Source organism: Nilaparvata lugens, chromosome 3 (genome assembly GCF_014356525.2).
Source record: "Nilaparvata lugens isolate BPH chromosome 3, ASM1435652v1, whole genome shotgun sequence".
Lineage (NCBI taxonomy): Eukaryota > Metazoa > Arthropoda > Insecta > Hemiptera > Delphacidae > Nilaparvata > Nilaparvata lugens.
In genome coordinates this window covers 70,945,802-70,968,088 of record NC_052506.1, presented here as the reverse complement: position 1 = coordinate 70,968,088, position 22,287 = coordinate 70,945,802, and the positions used below count along the sequence as shown (strand labels likewise).

The 22,287-nt window shown below is 31.0% G+C and overlaps 1 protein-coding gene across 9 annotated transcripts in view; it reads right to left on the bottom strand.

Moving 5' to 3' along the window:
- Positions 1-241: 241 nt before the first annotated feature.
- LOC111046555 (serine/threonine-protein kinase OSR1) overlaps positions 242-22,287 on the bottom strand; it is a 43,430-nt gene continuing 21,384 nt past the window's right edge. For 7 of the 9 annotated variants that reach the window (XM_039424448.1, XM_039424443.1, XM_022332127.2 and 4 more), the window contains 10 exons: positions 19,829-20,034; positions 19,539-19,651; positions 18,256-18,506; positions 17,025-17,190; positions 14,814-15,049; positions 14,057-14,171; positions 12,436-12,546; positions 8,321-8,442; positions 5,491-5,677; positions 289-3,161 (listed from right to left, as the gene is read on the bottom strand). In XM_039424448.1, the coding sequence (XP_039280382.1) occupies positions 3,084-3,161; positions 5,491-5,677; positions 8,321-8,442; positions 12,436-12,546; positions 14,057-14,171; positions 14,814-15,049; positions 17,025-17,190; positions 18,256-18,506; positions 19,539-19,651; positions 19,829-20,034 (1,585 nt within the window). In that variant the 3' untranslated portion in view covers positions 289-3,083. Of the gene's footprint in view, positions 3,162-5,490; positions 5,678-8,320; positions 8,443-12,435; positions 12,547-14,056; positions 14,172-14,813; positions 15,050-17,024; positions 17,191-18,255; positions 18,507-19,538; positions 19,652-19,828; positions 20,035-21,680; positions 21,812-22,287 lie in introns of those variants that run through there. The other 2 variants (XM_039424449.1, XM_039424442.1) reach the window with 2 other exon arrangements.

Here is a 22,287-nt window from a genome sequence, read left to right as displayed (position 1 = left end):
TCATACACTGTCATTATAACGTGAACGTCACTATAACTAGGTAGACACATCAAATCAAAATAAGAAAAGTTCAAAATTTCATTTTCACAATTTTTTGAGTAGAGTATTGAAGTAGTTAGTGAATCACGTTCAGTGTAATATCAATAATTTAGAGTTTAGACGATATAAGGTGTAGATATTCGAGCAAATTAATATGCACATAAAGGGTTGGGTGAACGGTACCAAAGAAATGTAGCCTAGCTTGTACTTGATAATAGGTTTATGAACGGTTTTAAATTGCTATAAATATGGCGTTTATTCCCATTTATTAAGTACACAGGCAGTTCTTAAACTTGACAGTAGTTTCCAACAAATGAACTTAATCTAGGAAAGCGTACCTATAATTTTAATGAATATAGCTATGCAATAGCATAACACTAATGCAATTTATTAATATCTAACATGCAATTTTATGTACCTAAAAAAGAGAAAGGAACTTTCCATCTATTCTAGATTGAAATACAATTTTACTGGAAATATATATCTGAAACAAATTGACAGATTCACATTAATGTACCTGACTTGAAAAACTATCATATCGTTTCATCTAATAAAATTAGAAATTGAAATTGCTATTATGGCACCATTAATTTAGTAATTTCATAAAATTCCTTGTTATTAAAAGGCACTAGGTACCCTACATTTTATAACTCATATAAGAACCTCAAAATCTGAGAAAAGATTCAAAATTGTACATCCAATGAGGCAAAATTCATATACATTTACGAAACATTGTTTATAATATTATCGTTAATAGTTATAAAGACACTCTTTTCAATTAGATATAACAAAGAAAATTGTGCGGACATGGTTCAGTATTAGGAGGTAACAATATCAAGCCTTTACAAGTAGCAAAGAATGTCTCTTGGGTAGAAAGCTTTTTGTAAAGATTTCAAAGTATAACAATAAAATGCCTCACATAAAATGTTGTGATCATGATATGCATGAAGTATTTGAATAATTCAAAGTTGAATTGTTAACAATGTAATAATATTAAATTGGCACTTTATGCTAGCTTTGATTTATCAAGAATGTAAGAATGATAGGCATTACGAATTGAAATATTCTAAGAAAATACATTAATTCACAAAACAAATCTAATTACGAGTCAACTAGTTAATGTCCACTACAGAAACACTGAAAAGCCCAATAACAATCAAATAATGTAAATATAAATAATAATTTTGGCTAGTAGACTACAACATATTGAGGTTAGATGATAACTAATGATATAAACTAAATGTTCAACTAAAACTACTCTTTATATTAATATGAATAAATAGTTTATAAATAATTATTATTATTGAGTAGTTTCATTGAATCTAGAAACATTCAGCCAAATTTATTGTAGAAATAAGGGGAATGAAGTTTGATCGAGGAAACTATTTGCTCATCTAAAAATTATAAATTGGAATATAAATACGATTCAAAATGATTCAATGTCTTCAACATTGGAATTGAGAGAATCGAAAATGTAACGGAATAATTAAATCAGAGAAAACTAGTCCAACTGGGAATGGTTCAAATATTTCATAAAATTATAATAATTGAGAGTTGTTCAATAGGAAAATAGATAAAATTCTAGAGAGAAAAAACGGTTTGTTTTGTTCAGATGATAAACTTATATAAAATTGATTCGAAGTTGGAAATTTTCAAGATAAAGTTTATTCCTGCAAATTTAGAATGTGATAATTTGATATTAGAAAAGGGGTTTTGAATAAATTAATAATATAGAAATTATGTATTATCAACAGATTACTATCAAGTTGCTGCATTCAATGCATTATCGATTACCATTTTCGTGTCATGAACATATAGCAATTTTGATCAAATGAATATTATATTCTATTTCATGATATAAATTTTAACTGAATATTGAAATAAAAATCATAAATTTATTATACTTGAAAAAAAGATAAACAAGTGATATAAGATTTGAAAAATATTATAAAATCAATTTCTATCATGAGAATCAAGGTATCATCCAAAACAAGATATTCAATTTAGATTTCTTCTGTACTCTGGGTAACCCTAAGAAAAAATATTATTTATTTTGATTACAGTTGTTGCTAATATTAGCACCAGTTTTTGAATCTGTTTCGAATCTGAATGTTTGTGATTATAAAATCGATTACAGATTCAATCTCAAACAGCTAACAATTGACATTATTATAATATTCTTGACTCAAATGGTGACTCCATTTAATATGGAAACTAAGTAAACATTTTTATTGATCATTCCATGAATGTTTCAACGTAGTTATGTACAAATTAAATATTATAAAATAACAATTAACACTGAATATATACTACATTTCAAACACAATAATAATATTAGATACTGATAGTTCTGCAGAAAGAGGAAAAAATAAGATATCTTAAAACTATAAAACTCATAGGATATTATTGAAATTTGGTGAGTTAGTACTAACTAATTCAATCAATTCAATTATTATTTTAGGTCATTGAATTTCAAAAACTCTAGAGTCAAATTGTATTGGGAGATGTTTTAAAGAAATATTTCCATAACACTAAACGCCTATACATCTGAAAAGAGAATATGAGAGAGAATACTGAAATATATTTCATTATGGATATTAGACTTGGGCTATGAAATAAAAAATTACATCAGAAAGCATACTTTACATTAGTTTATGAAAATAACAAGCAACCACTTTGTGGTCAATCACACACATTTGACATACAAAATTCAGACCGTTATTCATACATTTTATTCGCTTCATATTATTGTCGCAAATAGTGGTCAGTTAATTTTAAAATTTATAACCCGTTACATAAATAAATTTGATCAGAGAACAAAGTTTTAATTCAAAATGAGAAAATACAGAGTTCATAGATGAAGAATTGCAACTACAGATGAACAGTAATACTTTCTAGTAACTAAATAAGGTTGATATTATAAACTACATTCATTTAATTTGACTGCAGCGGTGTTTTAATTGAATGAAGAAGTTGAGTATTCTATGATCTAACAAGCTTAACTGATCAAATTTGATTGTTGGTTGAAATCACAATAATTGCTTCTAGTCTGTAATTGAAATCTGAGCAAAGCCGATAAGAGCTCTGTCATCGGGAGTTTCATTGCTGGCGTATCCTGAGTTCTGAAATAGACAACAATAAACATGATTCAATAAATAATGCTCAGAAAATTTATAAAAAATGGAAACAATAAGCTATGTTTAATTGACATATAGCATAAACTTATATAGAGGAAATGAAGCACGATTTCAAAAATAGAAAATATCAGATATTCACTCTAGATTTTTTGTTTTTATGTTGGTTCTGCACCTTCTAATATTTGAGCTGAATTGAGCTCATATTATGAAACAATATGTTTGGAAATAGTTATATTCAATAAAAGTTCAATATTATTTTTCAACTTTCTAAAGGTAATATTAGATTTTTCTCATTTCCCCACTCGTTCTGATACATAGGCTCTCTTTGGCAGAATAAATTTCCCTCGAAAGTAATATGGGAATATCAGACGGCACTATTCAAATAGAACAAATTTCCTGCAACGAATATTATTGATCGCATCAAGTGGTTTTCGATTAATTGAATAAAGACTATAAGCTATTTATTTAGGACGGTTTGAATTCAATTGGAATAGCTTCAGTTTCGTCACAAAGCATAGATACCATATGCCTACTATTAAAATCAATATTTTCTGTGAGTTGAATAAAAAGTAATGATTTTTTAAATGTATAATAGTGTTTGAATAATAGATACATCAATATGTGTGAGGCTAGTCGCATATTGAGACGCGATGCGACGTGACCAGAGTCTGCTAGATGAGTTAATGTCAAATAATTATATTACTAGTGACCCCCTGGGTTGGAGAACTCGCTCATGAACTGTTGTATTGTTATCTTTGAAACCAGCAACTTTTAATTATACAGAGTTTGTAAAAATTATGTAAACAGCTAAATATTTCTTTTACAAGAATAATTTGACAGGTTTCATTGGAGATCCTATTTGAAATGAAAAAATACTCTGTCGCTTCAAAATATTTGACCCTCATATGAATCCAAATTCATTTTTTTAGATTATTTAGGTGGTCATGTGATACGATTTCAACACAGAGTTCCAAGAGAAAATGAATAATGAAAACAGCAAATTTATAATATCTCACACCGTTTCAGTTTGTTGATGTAAAAGTTGTGAATTATGTTGTATATTATTCAGCTGAAATCATGTGTCAGCGCATAAAGGACTGTCAGTGTGATGGCTCCCAAATGGCCTCAGCTGATGTTATCAATGATCAAAGGGAATACTGTAGTAGCCTAGTTTCATGCAATGAATAAATCAAATAAATTTAGCTGACTAAATGATAAATCACAAAAATTTTTCTTATGCACTTTCAATGTTGTTTTATAACCTGAAAAAGGACGAAGGATTCGGTAAATTTTGTTCTCCAACGACCTTGATCTGTAAAAAGGGATATGAACTTGATATGTATGGGACTCCTTTAATAAATTGGAGATTGTTGTAGATGTAATACTGTAACTTTTAGGATAAGTTATTGGTCGAATACTCTACCTTTTGACGTACAACTGAATTTTAACCCCTCATGAGGAGGTGACTTAGGAATTGTAACTCGAATATTTTAAATTTAAACATCTATTGTGTGGTACATAATTTTAAAGGCCTTTTTAAAAAAAGAAAGATGGCATCAATAAAAATGTTCTATGATACTTGTATCCAAAATGGCGGCTGATTAAAGTTTAAGTTTTTAACTGACTTAAGTTTTAAACTTGAGTTTCTAAGTTTTAACTGAATTTCAACCCCTCATGAGGGGGTGACTTAGGGGTTGTAACTCAAATATTTTAAATGACAATACTCATTGTGTAGTACATCATGTCAAAGGCCTTTCTAAAACAAGAAAGATGAGATCAATAAAAATGCTATATAATACTTGTATCCAAAATGGCAGCTGATTGAAGTTTTAGTTTATTTAAAAGAAATTATTGATAAAGTTCAGCCAGCCGCCATTTTGGATACATGTATCATAGAACATTTTTATTGATGCCATATTTTTTTTAAAAAAAGGCCTTTAAAATGATGTACCACATAATAGGTGTTTACATTAAAAATATTCGAGTTACATCCCGTAAGTTACCCCCTCATGAGGGGTTGAAATTCAGTTGTACGTCAAAAGGTAGAGTATTCGACCAATAACTTATGCTCAAAGTTACAGTATTATATCTACAACAGTCTCCAACTTATTGAAGGGTTTCCATACATATGACTCACTCCGTATAACGAACTACCAGATTATTTCATTTCAATCAAGAAAATTTATTATTAAATGAAGGTAAGAAGGCGGTGGATGAAGAAAACTGGCAAGTATCCTATCCTATAATTTTTAGACTTCACAACGTTAATCTCACTATAGATAAAGATAGAATAAATATAATAGATTATTATTACCAGAGGAAATGTAACAGTTTTTAGTTTTCCTTGGCTGTCAATGAGCTTCTGGAGATTGGCAGCTATGACGACGATATCTCGGCCGTCGACTAATGATGCTCCAACCAACTCTGACGCAATCCCTTCAGCGCTATCCTTGCCAACGGCAAACTCGAACCTGATGTCATTCAGTTCTCTTTTCGAGTTCCTGTCACAGAACGAATGGAGATAAAAAACTCATACCGTAAGTGAATTCATTAAAGATGAACATGAAATTCTATAACTGTTTCAAACAAGTTATTTAAAACAAGTTTACAATTCCAGTGAGATCTATTACATTAACTTGAAATGATGGATCAATAATAAAAATCTAGATTGAAAATCGAGAGAATATAAAATTCACTAAAAGAACTTTTTATTCAGTATGGATAACTACCACAATATTACATTCCCAACTACTCGGAAAGATCTTGACTAAACATACAAAATTATGTGATAGCAGAATATATTACATTCAATTGAATTTCAAACTCGAAAAATTGATGTAAATTACTAAACAAAAGCAACTAAGCAACAAGAGATTAGAGAATTTTCAAAGTTTAAAACTGAAGAAATTTATAAATTGATCTCAATGAAATGGAAATTCAGTTCGGAAATAATGTATTTATTCAATATAGAAAATAAAATACAATGCGGGTAGAAACAATAGGAATTACCCCAAAACTTCTTCAACCCTGATTTTTGTGATTGACCCTAAGATTCAGTTTCACGTTTCACTGATTAATGAGATCTTGAAGTTAGTGCTTTTTGACGAGTATCAATGCTGGGGATTATTTTATGATAATATTAAAGTTGGAATGTGTAAGTCAAGTTGTTCGATCATTGATTGATGAATGATCCAGGCCCAAAACAAGTAATTCATTGAACAACAAACAATGTATTTTCCTATAAATAATTTATTTCCCTATAAATAAATTAGGTTGATTAATATCCTAGGTTACGGTCTTCAACCAGTACATACTGTTGAGTCTGCTGCATGTTAAAGACACCGAGGGCAGTCATGTGCTGAGGGCTGATCGTCATGTGCACGCTACAAGGAGGAGACTTGACATTGACATACCGCGCTGCAGAACCAACAAGAGAAAAGACTCCTTCCCAATATTTGCACTGCGCCTATACAATGACCTGCCTGTTGGTGTGAAGAACCTGCAGGGTATTGCTTTTAAAAACAGAGTTAAGATCTGGCTGAAGAGGAACCCATTCTACTCAGTCAATGAGTATTTTAATGCTCACAAGGACAATATAGTTTGACCTGTCATCTTACCATTCGACGCCATCTATCCAGTTCCCTGGTCATGGATGTAGAAGGAGGAATTAAGGAATTAATTAAGTAATAATATCGGGGGACCGATCTTTGCTCTGGAGTGTAAAAGAATAGATGATTTGTAACGAAAAATTGAATTCAAAGTTCCCTTTTAAATTTATACTACAGTCCTAATCAAAATCTAGGTTAAGCTACTATCACTCATCAAAATAACAGTTTATTCACACTTCAAAAAACAAACACATCATCAATTACAAATGGATATACTATGAATTCGATTTAGAATAATATATGTTTGCTACAATATTTGTTAATATAATATGTATCACTAACAACATCTAGTTACTATTTTGGACTTTCTGAAGTAAACATGTTTTCTAAGAAAAAGAGAAATAAAACAAAAATAGGGTTATCTTGCTGAATTTTTCTTCTCGTGAGATCAGCTGCATGATCCCACACACATGCACTCGTTCACTCTCTTTCACTCGTTCACGACTGAGAAAATGAATAAATAAATATAAACTATAAATTCAATCTTTCGTTACAAATTTTCTATGCTTTTTTACACTCCAGAGCAAAGCTCGGTCCCCTGATATTAACCACATAACTATATATATATATACACACGAGGGCAGTTTTTTTTCAACCTCCAATCACTCCGTACAGGCGCTACGCGGGTAGAAGAAAGCGGGCATGCGCTGTAGGCGACAGATTCACCATTACTGCTTTGTCTATGGAATTTACAGAAGTTTCAAGGTCTTTTTCCTGAACTGAAGACGTGGCTTGGTGGCAAGCGCTTTCAAACCAATGAGGACCTTCAAACCAACGTCAAGGACTACTTAAATTCATTGGCAGCAACTTTCTTTGAAGAGGGTATTGAGAAGCTTGTCCACAGATATGACAAATGCCTCAATCTCTTCGGTGATTATGTCGAAAAGTAACCATAAGTGTACCAATCTTTTGGTAATAAAATTATTGTTTTATTTGAACTTGTCTTTCATTTATAGCCTATCGGAGGTTGAAAAGAAACGGCCCTCGTATATATACAGAAATTGCTCGCTTAATATAATAGGATTCGGAAGTAGGTGCTTTTACAGTCAACACTCGATATTTTTAAATTCAAGGGAACGTAAAAAAGTGCAATTTAAGCTCAAAATAAAAAAGGAGTTCAAATAAACCAGAGGGAGTCAGGAAAATATCAAATGAACATACGTTGATTGAAACTTCACCTTCCAAGTCAAATTAAATTAATACTTTGATATCTTTTATTATTTATTGTAACTTTATTCAATTACTAAAGCAGATTGAAATTATCACATAGACAGTTTCTGGAGGAAAATAGAATTTTAATACGAACTAAGGCATAGAAACTAAACATCTATTACAACAGTTTTGTGCTCTCCATACAACATCAACTTGAGAGCTTTAGTGTAACCAGAAAGTAAGATGTTGATAACTATTTCCCCTAGGAAGTGATAATATTTAATTGTGAGAGAAAATAGTAAAAGAAGATTTATCAATTTTTACCTCATTCTCAATACGAGATTAACGGGAGCTGAGTTGGAATTGGGAATTCCAATCTCTGTCAGGTCCTTTTCACTGCCTGACGAATTATCTGCTTCCAAATTATTCATCGGTTTCTCATTGCCCTGAAACAAAAGATTTGTAAAAATAAGAAGAATTACATAAACCAATAATAAAAAATAAATAACTTAGTAATTTGCTTAGTGTACGATTCCCATTAAAGAGGAAATTAGTTTTGATATATATTTGTTAATTAATTTAATCACAAGAATTATTATCATAATGGGGTGAAAAACAAGCCGTAGCCTAAAACTCCTTTTCAAAATATTCAATATTATATTTTATATAATAACTCCTTTTCAATTTTTCATGTATTTGATTTGTGCATTGGTTGATGTAAATGGATGAATAAATAAATAAAATGCAGTCTAATAAATTGTTCACAGTAAAGTTATATTCAGCACCACAATAAAAAAACTATGGCAATTTTAAGGTATATTCTAATAGTGATGACTATCTGAAAGCTATTGAATTAGAAACACGTTCCTAATATAATTAGTTCAATTAAAATATTCCTAATCTGTTTTGTAATCAACATTACCTTTAATTCAATAGTAATAGAAATTTTTCACTAATTGCTCTTTTGCTGATAAGACCGACTGATAGTTTGAGCGACACTGCTTGTACATTTGAAATAAAACTAGTACAGTATCATAAATTCTATTCCAGTCATGATTAAAGATAACACTGATTCCCATGAATCTAGAATTGTTATTACTGTTATTACTGTATATTTCAGCTATTGAATCACTTTTACTACAATACTACGATTATTTTTAAACTTGATAAAATAGAAACTCAGGAAGTGAGAGTGCAAATTTTTAGTGAGAAAACATGAAGAACCCAATATCCTATAAACTTGAGTGTTAATAGGAAATGACATTGGATAATAGCTACGACAAGGCAGAACATTCAAAAGGATCTCTCTGTCGGTCAACGCAAATAGGCCTATCAGCAATCTTTTCAGAATCTGAGAATTAAACACATTCCAAACAGTAAACTTTTAACCATAGAATTATAGAAGAATGTCAAGAGAGTCATTATAAATGGAAATACTGTCTAAAGCTAGAGCCTAGCTCAAGCGAATAATATATTTTACTGTTTCCGATTTTTCATTATGACTGTGATCACTTCTGTATTGTAAGCTCTATAGATTACTAGGTAAGTAAACGATAGTAAAATTCATCAAAATTATTGCTGTTTTTCTTTACTTTAAAGAGTGGGATTTTGGATAAATCGCAGAAATTTATATTAATTACCAGGAGATTATACAAAGCTGAATTGGAAAATAAAAAATATCAATTAGTTTAGTTATTGAACAAAATCTCAAGGCAATTGCTTCTCAATAATATTGTTCCTTAAATGTCCTCTGCTATAAAATTATTTTAATATGACCATAATAAAGGACAATATAAGGAGATGAACTTTTGGAAACGGAACGTTTACCATTTACAATCAAACGCATTTACAATCTGATTGAAAGATTAGTGGGTGACTATATAGCTTTAGCCTATATTATGTTGAAGAGCAAATTCAATTAAATAATAGATTAAATGCTATACAATTATATATTATTAGGTCCAACATAGTATTTCTTTTCTAGTATTTCATTTCTAATACTAGAAACTCATTTCTTTGGATCGACTAAAAAATATTTGGTTTAAAAAAATGTATAATATATTCAGAAAGGTGTTTGAATTTATGAAAAGTTATGTCAATTGATATTTTTGTATTTTTTGGAAAATGTTTTCATGTTAATTTGGTGTTAATTATGGCTTACTTTAGATAATATCTACCTCTATCTATAGCAGGCTGTCATAACACATTTTTCCAATATACAGTATTATTTTATTTATAAACATAAGTCATATGCTAGTTTTTTCATTTATTTCTTTGTAATAATATTGTATAATGTATAAATATATATTCATATTGTATTTTGTGCAAGTTTAATAAAATTTGTTCTATTCTATCAATCTCCACTCTAGAATATTAATTGAGCTAGTAAATCAACTACTGTATAACCTATCACAGTTCTGATATCCAACCCATTCAATTGTAAATTTTTGCAGGAATCTGATACCCATACAAGCATTTGAGTGTGCGTGTGAGTTGACATGATTATGATTCCTGCTTGGCGGGATTCATTCAAGCGTGATTGTCCCAGCAGCGGTTCATGCACCATAGGTTGATAGCACCTTACTTTACTGAACACCAGTCCTTTTATAAATATTTCTCACTATGGATAATTGATATTAGTAATTATTAGTACTGATATTAACACCAGTCCTTTTATAAATATTTCTCTCTATGAATAATTAATATTAGCAATTATTAGTACTGATATTATCATTCTTGAAATTAATTTCAACTTCACCTCATGATCGAATAACATTTCATTTGTGATAACTTTCAGTCAAAATATAAGATAAGAATTCGCATTCTCATGTATGTGCGCCTTGAAACACAATCAATAATGAAGTGGTTTTTACACCTAATATTAGTTCCTAACAAGATAAGTGTAGCTTCTGATCAGTAACTGTTATAAAACTATAACTGTTTGGAAAAACTATCATAGGCAAATAGAATATATTTATAAACTGTAGTTATCTGTCCAAGTGTTAAGTTTTCTTTCCAATTCTGAAGATCAGTAGTTTTCTTGCTGTGAAATGGTTGGTTTTACTGTTGATTTTTTAGTATACACTTTATTTGTCTACAATAGAAAGTCGAACAATGCAGTGTGTTTAATGACACTTTGTTGTTGGAACAACGTTTTCAAAGACTTAATCATAAAATGAGTAAATAAATTATAATAGTTGGACACTGAATTCATGAATAGTAATGAAGGTGCATTCAATAGCATTAAAATTAAGAGCCTTAATGGTCTTCTCTGAAGCATCAGAAAGCATTCAGAACTTCACACTGGTTTACATTCCAAACTGATCATATGGCTCCGCGTTTCTAAGCGTTTTTCAACTTTGCAAGTTTTCAAGAAGACTTGAAAACTGATTTTGTAGCCTCAGTAAAACTTTATATAATTTTTCAAATAATCTCATCAAATTTATTAAAATTCAAAGAATCGAGAATTGAATATTCTCATTGAACTTTTTCCCATCTTCTTCTAATGAGAATTTTTTAGTGGGGGAAAAGGAAAGTAAACAATGATGGCGACTCTGAACATTAAAAAATCAATTTTTAATACCCATTTTCTACAAATCCAGAGATAAACTTGCCAATCATGGGTTAGTTGAATCAAAAGCGCAAAGCTTATCGATTGGATCATTAATGATAGGTGAATAACAAAATACTATACTATGATGAATATATTTCAAGAAGAATATTCATATTTCACATGCAAATATATATGGTTACAGCAAGCAACAACTGCCCATTAAATTCATGGTTTCACAATTTAAAAAAATATTATAATCACTCGCAATTGGAAAAATGAGCAAGCTTTAAATGAAATAGCTATATCTAAGGATATACATAATAGTTTCATCAATGAGGTGGTTATTTCCATTTAGAGAAACATTGTTATGAAACATCATGATGGCTGTTGAAATCATTTCTCAGTTACAAATGCAGTCTCGAGTCCCCAAAAAATATAGCACAAAAATAAATAAATACGAAGTCAGTCTTATTATATATTTAATACTATTTCACCAAATAAATTTCCACTTTGTTGCAAATTTTTGTTACAAAGATTATTTGAAATAAAACTATGTATTACAGGCATATAGTTTTACTACTATACTAAAAATACAACATAGACAAGCAATAATGGTATCCCATAATTCAGTCAGGAGTCAGTCAGAATTTCTCAAAAAACATTCTACTTAAATTAAAACTAACTATAATTTAACAACAGCATATAAGTGACTAACGACAATGAGCAGCCCAAGTATGATTTATCACAAGAATATAATTTAAGCAGGATAATATCCATTGTCAATAGCATAGACAATAGTGTACAGATGCTTCCACGTGCTGGTCCGTCCTCTGCATATTGAGCGTGAAAAGCGTTAAAAGCAGCAACTTTGCAACTATTTACTTACTTCTTCGTCAGAGGACCGGTTGCTTTCATCTTCGTCTTCGGATGACCACACCCACTCTCCAGCCACAGTTCTGTGCAATCTTCCAGACGCTCCTGGCTGTCGTTTTGAAGCCTGTTCAAAATTGAAAACAACATTAATAAAAACAAACAAAAGAATGACAAATTAACGCGTAATCATCAATATATTATTTAGCGCATTACTTCTGCTGGTTGTAAAATGCGCCTCTCCGCATAAGCAAGTTAGAATATTTTGTAATTTTTAACCATTTCTACTAATTTTCGGCTAGCGCACAAGTTTCAACTAATACTAGTCGTGCCATAATATGAATATGATCGTATTTATATTTGTCATTTGCAAGTTTTGTACATTTTTAATCCATATTAAGAGAGTGATAGGTACTTTACAATTAAATAAATATTAAAAGCCTCGAGAATTTTACAGATGGAAATTGCTGAGATATTGCAATTATTCAAATGCTAATGAATTTATTATTATTAAATGAAAATCCAATTTAAATGCTGTAATTCACCCCGAAAACTTCTGCGACTGCAAATATTGACAACAGGGTAAACAGCAAAAATTTTTGAATAGTAGCGCTCAACGAATTTCCATCTAGCTGTTTACCCTGTAGTCAATATTTGCAGTAGCAGAAGTCTTCGGAGTGAATTACAGCATTTAATTTGGATTTTCGTTTAATAATAATTACTCGAGAATTTTCTCAAACATATTATTCAATATTGATAAATTATTTAATATTGATTTCAATGCACAATTGATTTTAATTTGTATTTTTAATATTCATAATTTGTTGTTCTTTCATATGCAGTATGAATTCTTATTGTAAATGTGTTATGAAACCAATTTTTAGAAGATATCCTGTATGTTTCCATGTTTTTATAAATAAACAAAAGCTGTCTAGCAAGACTTATATTTCATTTGCAATCTATTAGCTTTTATGAATCAGAACTCAGAAGTGAGAAGAACATAATCAATTCGGAAAATGTTGAAATTTTGAAAAGAAAAGAGACAGCAGAAGTAGTTTCCTTTGCGTATAAAATAAGAAAGATGAATAAATAAATATGTGCTTCAAATATATCTAATTTTCTTGATCTTAGGGCTTTGGTAGCAATTCTATATTCTAATATTATTATATAGCTGAATAGAAACATTGAATAATGCTACTGAATAAGACAAAGAGACATAAATTACTGATATGGGCGTTAGTGTGGATAAACCTCAACTACATATACATGTCTGTGTCTACTCATATATTTATTTTCGTCTATATCTCTCATTTCCGGTTCAAGTTCATTTCATGAGCTAGGAGTATGAAATCAGACTTGCAAAACTAGTGCCTGCCTGTGTATCCTGGAAATTTGACCAAAACAACTATAAGTGTTCCTTATTACGTGCAGGTCTTATTTGTTGAAAAAGAGGATAAAAAATGGGTCAAAAATTATTATAAAATTCAGTTGGCGAGATCTAACGGCGTTTTTGGAATTAGGTTGAGTAGCTTATGTGTATAAAAGTTGAAGGTTTCAAATTGAATAACTCCTTGCTTGAATACACACTGAATATGGAATACAGCTTGAAGTAATCATGTATTTCAATAATTATTTACCTTTAGCACTCTTGTTTCGAGGCTCGGTCCATTAGCAACCAATGTCTGCTGCAGATACTTCTTGTCCTTGGCTTTTTTGAAGAAAGGATGTTTGAGCAGCTCTCCCGCTGAAGGCCTGCAAATTTAAACGATTAATCAAACTCTATTAAATTATGCTCATTAAAATTGATCGAAATTATTTAGGCTATACTTATTGGAATTGGAACATTTTCGTTGAGGTAAAGTATCTTAACATACAGCATATGCGTGTGTTTTCGTTATTAAGTTATACATTTTTAACGTGTTAATCGTAACGCTAAACTTAATAACTATATAAATAAATGATGTCTACCATTAACCTATAAATCATTTATACATTTTGGATTCATTGATGGAGAGACCCTCTCAGATGTAAAACAATCCTCCCTGCTGTAAAACCCAACGTTCCCATAATTGAACTTCCATGTAATGCGATGTGCAGGGCTATCATGAGTTCTACAATCTAAAGGTGTATGACTACAGGTAATAATGGGCTGACCTTGAAACATGTGTAATTTTTACTTTGTCATTAGGTATATTTGTATCATCTTGAGTACATTCATGGAATAACTATTTCATTAAAACAAAATTAGTGAGAGAATCTGTGTTTGGTTTATCCTGTTGAATCTTGTACAGCTGACTCGAATCCTAGCATTTGCTTGAAAATTGCTTAGAACTAGCAATTGCCAGTATTCAATTGACCTATTTTATTCAAAGCGAAGATAAAATGAGTTCTCACCTTTTTGTAGGATCTTTCTGTAAGCAATCGATGATCATTTTCCTGAAGGTCTTGCCGTAGGTTTTGTACTGATCGCGGTCTTCGGCACCAGTGTCCAATGTTGGCGGGTCATTCTGCAGGGTCAGCATGAGCACTTTCATGGGCGGGTACTTGTGGTAGGGAGCTGTGCCTGTCGCCATTTCAATAGCTGTGATTCCGAATGACCAGATGTCTGCTTTGAAGTCGTACCCGTGATCCTGTATCAAGGGAAATCACAACGAATGTTCAATATAGATCATAATAAATATTCTAAAAACCAACTTACTATGGTCAATTCTGGATTCGAGAGGATATCCCAAGCATATAATTCAATCTTTGCAGAGCCTATATGTAAAAACGACTATCCGTTTACAAGTAAAGGACAGTTTGAGTAAGGTCATTGATATAAACAAGGGTGTAAGGCAAGGATGCTGTATATCTCCGACATTATTTAATATTTACGTGGACGACATGTTACGAACATGGAAAAATTTGGCTGACTCAGGTATACAGCTATCAGCCCATACATATGTTAACTCAATCATGTATGCAGATGACCTTACAATAATTCAAGAGAATGAGGACGCCTTACAGAAAGCGATGTTTATACTGGACAAAGTTTCTCAGAAATATGATTTAAAGATATCAACTAAGAAAACAAAATCAATTACTTTCAAAGGTAAATATCCATCCAGAACAAAGATAGAATTGAATGGGAAGATAATAGAACAGGTGAAAATTTTCAATTATCTTGGCAATGATGTAACCTATGATACAGATAAAGATATTCATAACAAAGTATCAAAGTTCCAACGAATATGTGGCAATATTCATAGAAATCTCAAAAATAAAACAAGGCAGGATACTAGAATCAAATTCTTCAATACCATCGCTGTACCAACGCTGCTTTACGGAAGTGAGAATTGGATCCACACACGTAGAGTAGACAGCAAGATTCAAGCTGCAGAAATGAGGTTTCTAAGAAGTTTGTTTGGCTGCACTAGAGCAGATAGAATCAGAAATGAGGAGATAAGAAGAGCTTTATCTGTTACACCTTTACATGGAAAAATCATTCAAAACAGAATGAATTGGTGCAGTCATTTGAATAGAATGCCTCCTGGACGAATACCTTTGGAGGCTAAATGCTATAAACCTACTGGGAAAAGAGACGTGGGAAGACCGAGGAAAAGATGGGTGCCGGAACAGGTTCTTTAACAAACCTAATCCTTGAAGTGAAGAAGAAAAACCAAGAAACTAACATGTCAGCTAAATATTTTTTATAAAAATTGAAATAATGCACTCAAAATCTGTACTAGCCTTGCCGACCATTATGCATTTTTCTAAATTATTCTATCTAAAAAGTGTAATGAAGAAACTGCACATATTGTCTTAGCCTGGGAAATTAATATTGTTAATTAGGTCCTATTTTATGATAAGGTTTCAGCTACACACACAATATCTAAGAATAACTTAAATGAATGGGTCATCTTATAAACCATTTCCTACTCTCTCCTAGCTGTAAATTCTTTGAATAGCACTTTAGTTCCAAATTAGACGCCTAGGATTGACAAAAGCCATAATTTGTAACATTTAAGCAACATCACTTACTTTACAGCTAAAATAGGTTAGTTGGCGTTTAATTATCAAATTCTAATTGTATAGGTGTACTCATAATTATAACGAAAGGTTATCATAACTTCAAAGGTTATGCCAGTCACCAACCTAATAATATCAAATATAATTCAATTTATTGTGTAATAAATTCTATTATTTTATTGTTGTATTGTATTGTTTACTAAAATTTTATCAATAAAGGTTGTTTTACTACTACTGCTACTAATACTAGCCTACTACTACTAATACTACTACTACTACTCATAATTAGAGGATTATCCGAAAAGCCAGTGATTAGTTAACTGAAAATTCGAAATAATAGCTGAGAAGCTTGAAACCATTGAACAGTGTTTGTGATAGTGAAGTATATCTTGAGAAGAATGGCTCACCTAATCTTCGATTTATAAGCTTATAAGCTTTATATGAGACTTATAAGCTTTACTCACACTCCTAAGATTAACCACAACTGGTATTTCGAAAGTTGACAGCCAGAAAATAATTGACCGATCATTTAAAACGATGGAATTTGAGTAACATACAGCCAACAAAACAGTCAATATTTAGGTGGCAATGACTGACCTGTTCCATGACTTCAGGTGCCATCCAGCACGGAGTTCCCACGAAGGTGTGGCGCACTTTTTGACGCGAGAGGTCGCGACCTGTGGCCAGCCACGCACTCACTCCGAAGTCAGCGATCTGCACTGCACCATCATCTCCCAGTAAAATGTTTCCTGCTTTGATGTCTCTGCAAAAGCAAACACAAAAACATTAAATCACTTAAGATTTGTTGTAATTTTGAAAAGCTGTCTTGTGTTAGAATTTTTACTTAGTGAAATTTTATATATTTTTTGTGAATGTGAAGGAATATTTTTGTTTGGATTTGTATTTTGAAAACTAATTAATCTGATAAATTTGAAATTATTGTAGAGCATACATTTTTTGGTCTCAAAATAGTGTGTGAATTGAGTTATCATTTACATAACCTCTAGACTGTGTTGTATTCCAAATTAAGGTTTAAAGCAGTTTTGGGCGAATGCCTGTTGTTTTTACCTGCATTGTATCTATATTGTCTATGAATAAAAATGAAAATGGAATGAAAGATTAATGCAATTTTACACAACTCATCTAGGAACATAGGGGAATACTTCTAAGATAGGCTTCTAATAATAGGGAAACTGAGCTGTATCATGTTGATTACCGGTACAGCATTTAAATTAACAGAAAATTATAAATACTAAACTGTGTAAGGTTGATCGAGCATTTGAATTAACAGACAATTGTGTATCTAGACCTAATTCAAATACTGTGTATTTTCTCAACTTATAAAACAAAATATTATTTATAATGAAAAATGTTCTTTTGAAAGATTTAAAAAGCTTTATTCGCTTGAAATAGAATAATTATTCGGGAACAACTGACTGAGTTCAATTCGAGAGGGCTTCAATTTGGAGAATTCCCTGAGTTAAGACTAATGAAATCGTAAGTCTAAATAAATCAAAACCCTAATGAGTATCGTAATAAAACTACCAACAATATAAGAGCAGTGTATGGTACGATCATAACATGTTTTGTATTAATTATAGATATTACAATATTGAATAACTAAATACTCTACCATGCTAAATAATATATATTCTATAGCCTACATGCAAGATAATAGATTGAATAAAATCATTAGCTCTAAACTTTGTATATGAACGGAAAAAATGAATTTCGCTCAAGAAAAAAGATAATTAGAGATTGAAAAATTTGACATTCTTTGAAGACTAGAAACATTCAATAATTTTTTATGAATAATAAATAAACTCACCTATGAATCTGACCATTCGAATGGAAATATTCTAATCCTTTTAATACTTCTTTTAATACAGTTGCAATGGTGGCTTCATCAAAAACTCCATTCCGACAGTTGGAAGTTCGCATCTTGTGTTTGATTATGTCTAATAACGAACCTCCTTCAAGTAAGCGTAATACTAGCCAGAGCTCATCTTTCACAACGAAGCTTGTATGATATGTTACAACGTTTTCATGGTTACATGATGACATTGCTTGAATTTCTTTCTGTAAAAATGAAATAACAGAATTAGTTAAATTTAAATTTCACTGAATTAACCTACCTTGCAACCTATAGATTAACGATTACAGATATTAACAAGCGATAAGTAGAGAAATACAAGCTAAAGTTGCGTTTACACCAGCTATTAACAAAATATTAATTAACTTAATCCTTATAGATGCTATTAGATTGAACGGAACTTGACAAACACATGTGTATGATAAGTTATGTTCAATCTAATAGAATCTATAAGGATTAAGTTATTAACATTTTGTTAATAACTTTGGTGTAAACGCAGCTTAACAGTTTGACAAAATATCAGAGTCAATGTAATCAAGTGAGTTGTCAGAATTCAATACTTGAGTTACAATGGCAGGACACTTCCATAACATGAAATATCTTCAGAATAGGCTAGAGATAACGTTTATTGTGTTTTATCGAGCTATGAAGTTGAATGTGAGAAAAAACAACTGATTTGACAAGATCAACGACCAGGAATATCCCGTTAGGCTATTGATCATTGTAATGGATAATAAATAAATTTTCAAAGAAAAACATGCCAATTTCAAATTCATGTTGGAGCAATAAATACGGTACATTTTCAATCAGTTTGAATGGTATTTGTAGCCCCTACTGATTAAGAAGGTACGATAGCTATATAGGCCTATTGATTGATTAATTATAAGAATAATCATTTAAATACATCTTACTTGACTTGATCTTCCTTAATGTTGTTCACTTATCAATCTTCTTTGCTTTATATATTAATAATGATTGATTGATTATATCAAGATATTTTAATTAAAGCAAAGGAGATAGATAAGACATAAGACTGAGAAGTAAACAACATTAAGGAAAATCAAGTCCAGTAAAATGTAATGTAGATAACTAGAACATTGAACAATTATAAGTATGAACAAGCTTAATAAACTAAATTTAGAATGAAATAGAATAATCTACGTTGATTTATTTATACGGTAGGCTACCTAGTCATCAGAGAAGTCACTAAATGAGAAAAATAACAGTTATAACCTTACCAGCAATTCATCCATACTCGTATTCCATTTTTCTAAATTTATCTTTTTTATTGCACATTTTTCTTGTCTAGGTTTGCAGAAAGCACCGTGTACAACCGCAGTAGCTCCAACACCTGTAAGATGACAGAACATTAAAATTGTATTTAGGTTATGACTATTTTTGGATAGGCTTAGTATGGACCGGCAAGGACAAGGACGTTGAGTTTACAATGAAATGATGACTTATGTGCAATGAAAATGATTTGATAAGATTCATGACAGTAAATTATTGAGTATGAAATACTACTGACCTATTACTTCTTTCAATTCGTAATCGTCTTTCGTATTTGACCACGGAACAACAGTAGCCGATGGAGCTGGTGCCGCCATCTTATTATGGAGGTCATCGGACGTACTTGATTTTGCAGCTGAACTCAAAGGCGGTACATCGCCAGTAGACGATTTTCTACGAAAAATTCCTGGTGATCCAGGCGGCATTAAACCCGGTGAAATTTTTCTGTGGATAAAAGGAATTTTTATCACAATTTAGAAGATATTATAGGACTTCATCGATGAATAACTTTTTATATATTTAATTCGATATTATACATGTTTTTGGCGGGAGTTTCATTTACTTGAGCACTTAATTTGAAAACAAGGACTTTAAAACTATTTGACATTTAATCTGAAATTCATAATATTCAATCTTAAATTACTTTATATTATTAATTAAACCAAAAATAAGTTGTTTTTTTTTGAAAACATAAGAAAGTCTTGTATTTAGTAATAATAATAATATTCAGTAATCAGTATCCAACAATGACCAGCACTTGCTGGATATATTGTAACAAAAAAATAAAATTATTCTAACAAAACGACTAAGATGTATGTGGCAAGATGAAATAATTGAGCATGAGACTGAATATGAAAAATTTAATATTAGAGACGTTCAACAACGTTAATGGAGGAATAATAAAAATTAATACAAGAAATAATAAGAGTTAAATAATAAGTGCTATTATATACTAGCCTAGAACTGCGTTTACACCAAAGCTATTAACAAAGTATTTATTTTTCCGTCCTTATCGATTCTATTGGATTGAACGGAACTTGACAAACACATATGTTCATCATGTGTATGATAAGTTATGTTCAATCTAATAAGATGTATAAGGACGGAGAAATAAACATTTTGTTAGGTAATAACTTTGGTGTAAACGCAGCTTAAATCTTTTTCCGGTACCTATATTGGCCTTAAAAATGAATAACATAAATCTATTGATCATTGATTAATGAATACCTGTAACTTACTTTTCTCCAGCTATCATCTTCTTACTGTAATAATTACAAGTCTGAGGTATAGTAAATTATTACAACCCTAATTATGCACTACAGTAATCCTAATGCACTGTTGATGAATATTGACTCTATTGCTGCTGGATTCATGTCTTTAGTGGAAAACAACCTACTATCTACGTCTACCTTACTTTTTAACGTTATCAAATAACTTGTCAAAACTGCTACTGTATGTCATAATCCATTAGAAAAACTCATAGCGAACAGTAGAGTATTGAAGAAAATAATATCTACTAGGGTACCTATAGGCTATATTATGGAAAGTAACCTCATGCGTAAAATAAACATGCTACATAAATGTACCGGTATAACTTTTTATAGAACGACATAAGTAATTAAACATGCTATAAAATAAACAAATAGTTGAAGAATGGAAACGCGGTAATCTATTCGAGTAAATTATATAAGAATATTATGTTAACCTTCTAGAATATAGGCAGTTAGACTACCAATGAAAATTCATCAATATCAAGACACAAGTATAATAGGCCTACCCCAAAGGTTTACATTCATAATAGACTATATCAAGATTCACGCGGGTTGCGATAAAAGGAAATGTGTTTGATTTTTAGCAATTAGCCCTTTGATAATATAGGAAATTAAAAATTTAAGCTCTAGTAAGTTATTCTTCAAAGAGATAGATTGTAATAACTCTAATTGTCAATATAAGGTTCTTCTTCCAAACTCCGTACTTTTCAAACCTCAACGGTGGATTTCAGAGTAATCACACAACTAAGGTATAGAAGTATAGCATCTCGGTACCGTATAAGATTCAGTAAAAGAATGAATGAATGTTAATGAACAAACCTGATATTAACATCGACCCAATCCCGAAGATCAAAGCTGGGTTCTTCATAGAAGACATATTCCAAGGCATCTTCACAATAATCACAACCGGCGGTTCTCAAAGCAGCAGAAGTCATATTGAATACCGTATTAGGTACCAAATATGTGTCACAAGATGGTCACTTAATAAAATAATGATGTTAACTCAATCACAGAACTAAAATGATTCTAAAAGAATTACTGTGTAATACAATTACCGGACTCAAGCATGTACGAGCACCCTGAAGACTGAATCGCATCTGGTCAGGCAAAACTATCCTCGACCTATTTATGGGGGAGGTGCCTTGTATGGAGGAGACCTGTGATCCTATTGGACACCGATACACCCAATCAGCGTGGAGACTCTCTCACCCCGATAGAAATAGATCGGGTACAAGGTTCAACAAACTTTGGCTGACTCACACACTGGATAGTCCTATGCACCTATCTAATTAGTATAACGGTACCTTATTTCCACACAATATAGCATCAGTATTCATACCAAATTATTGATTTGAGCATAGTTTGATAAGTGATTCAATAGATTTCCCTCTTGCTGAGTGAAACCTATATGCGAACTAATAATTCA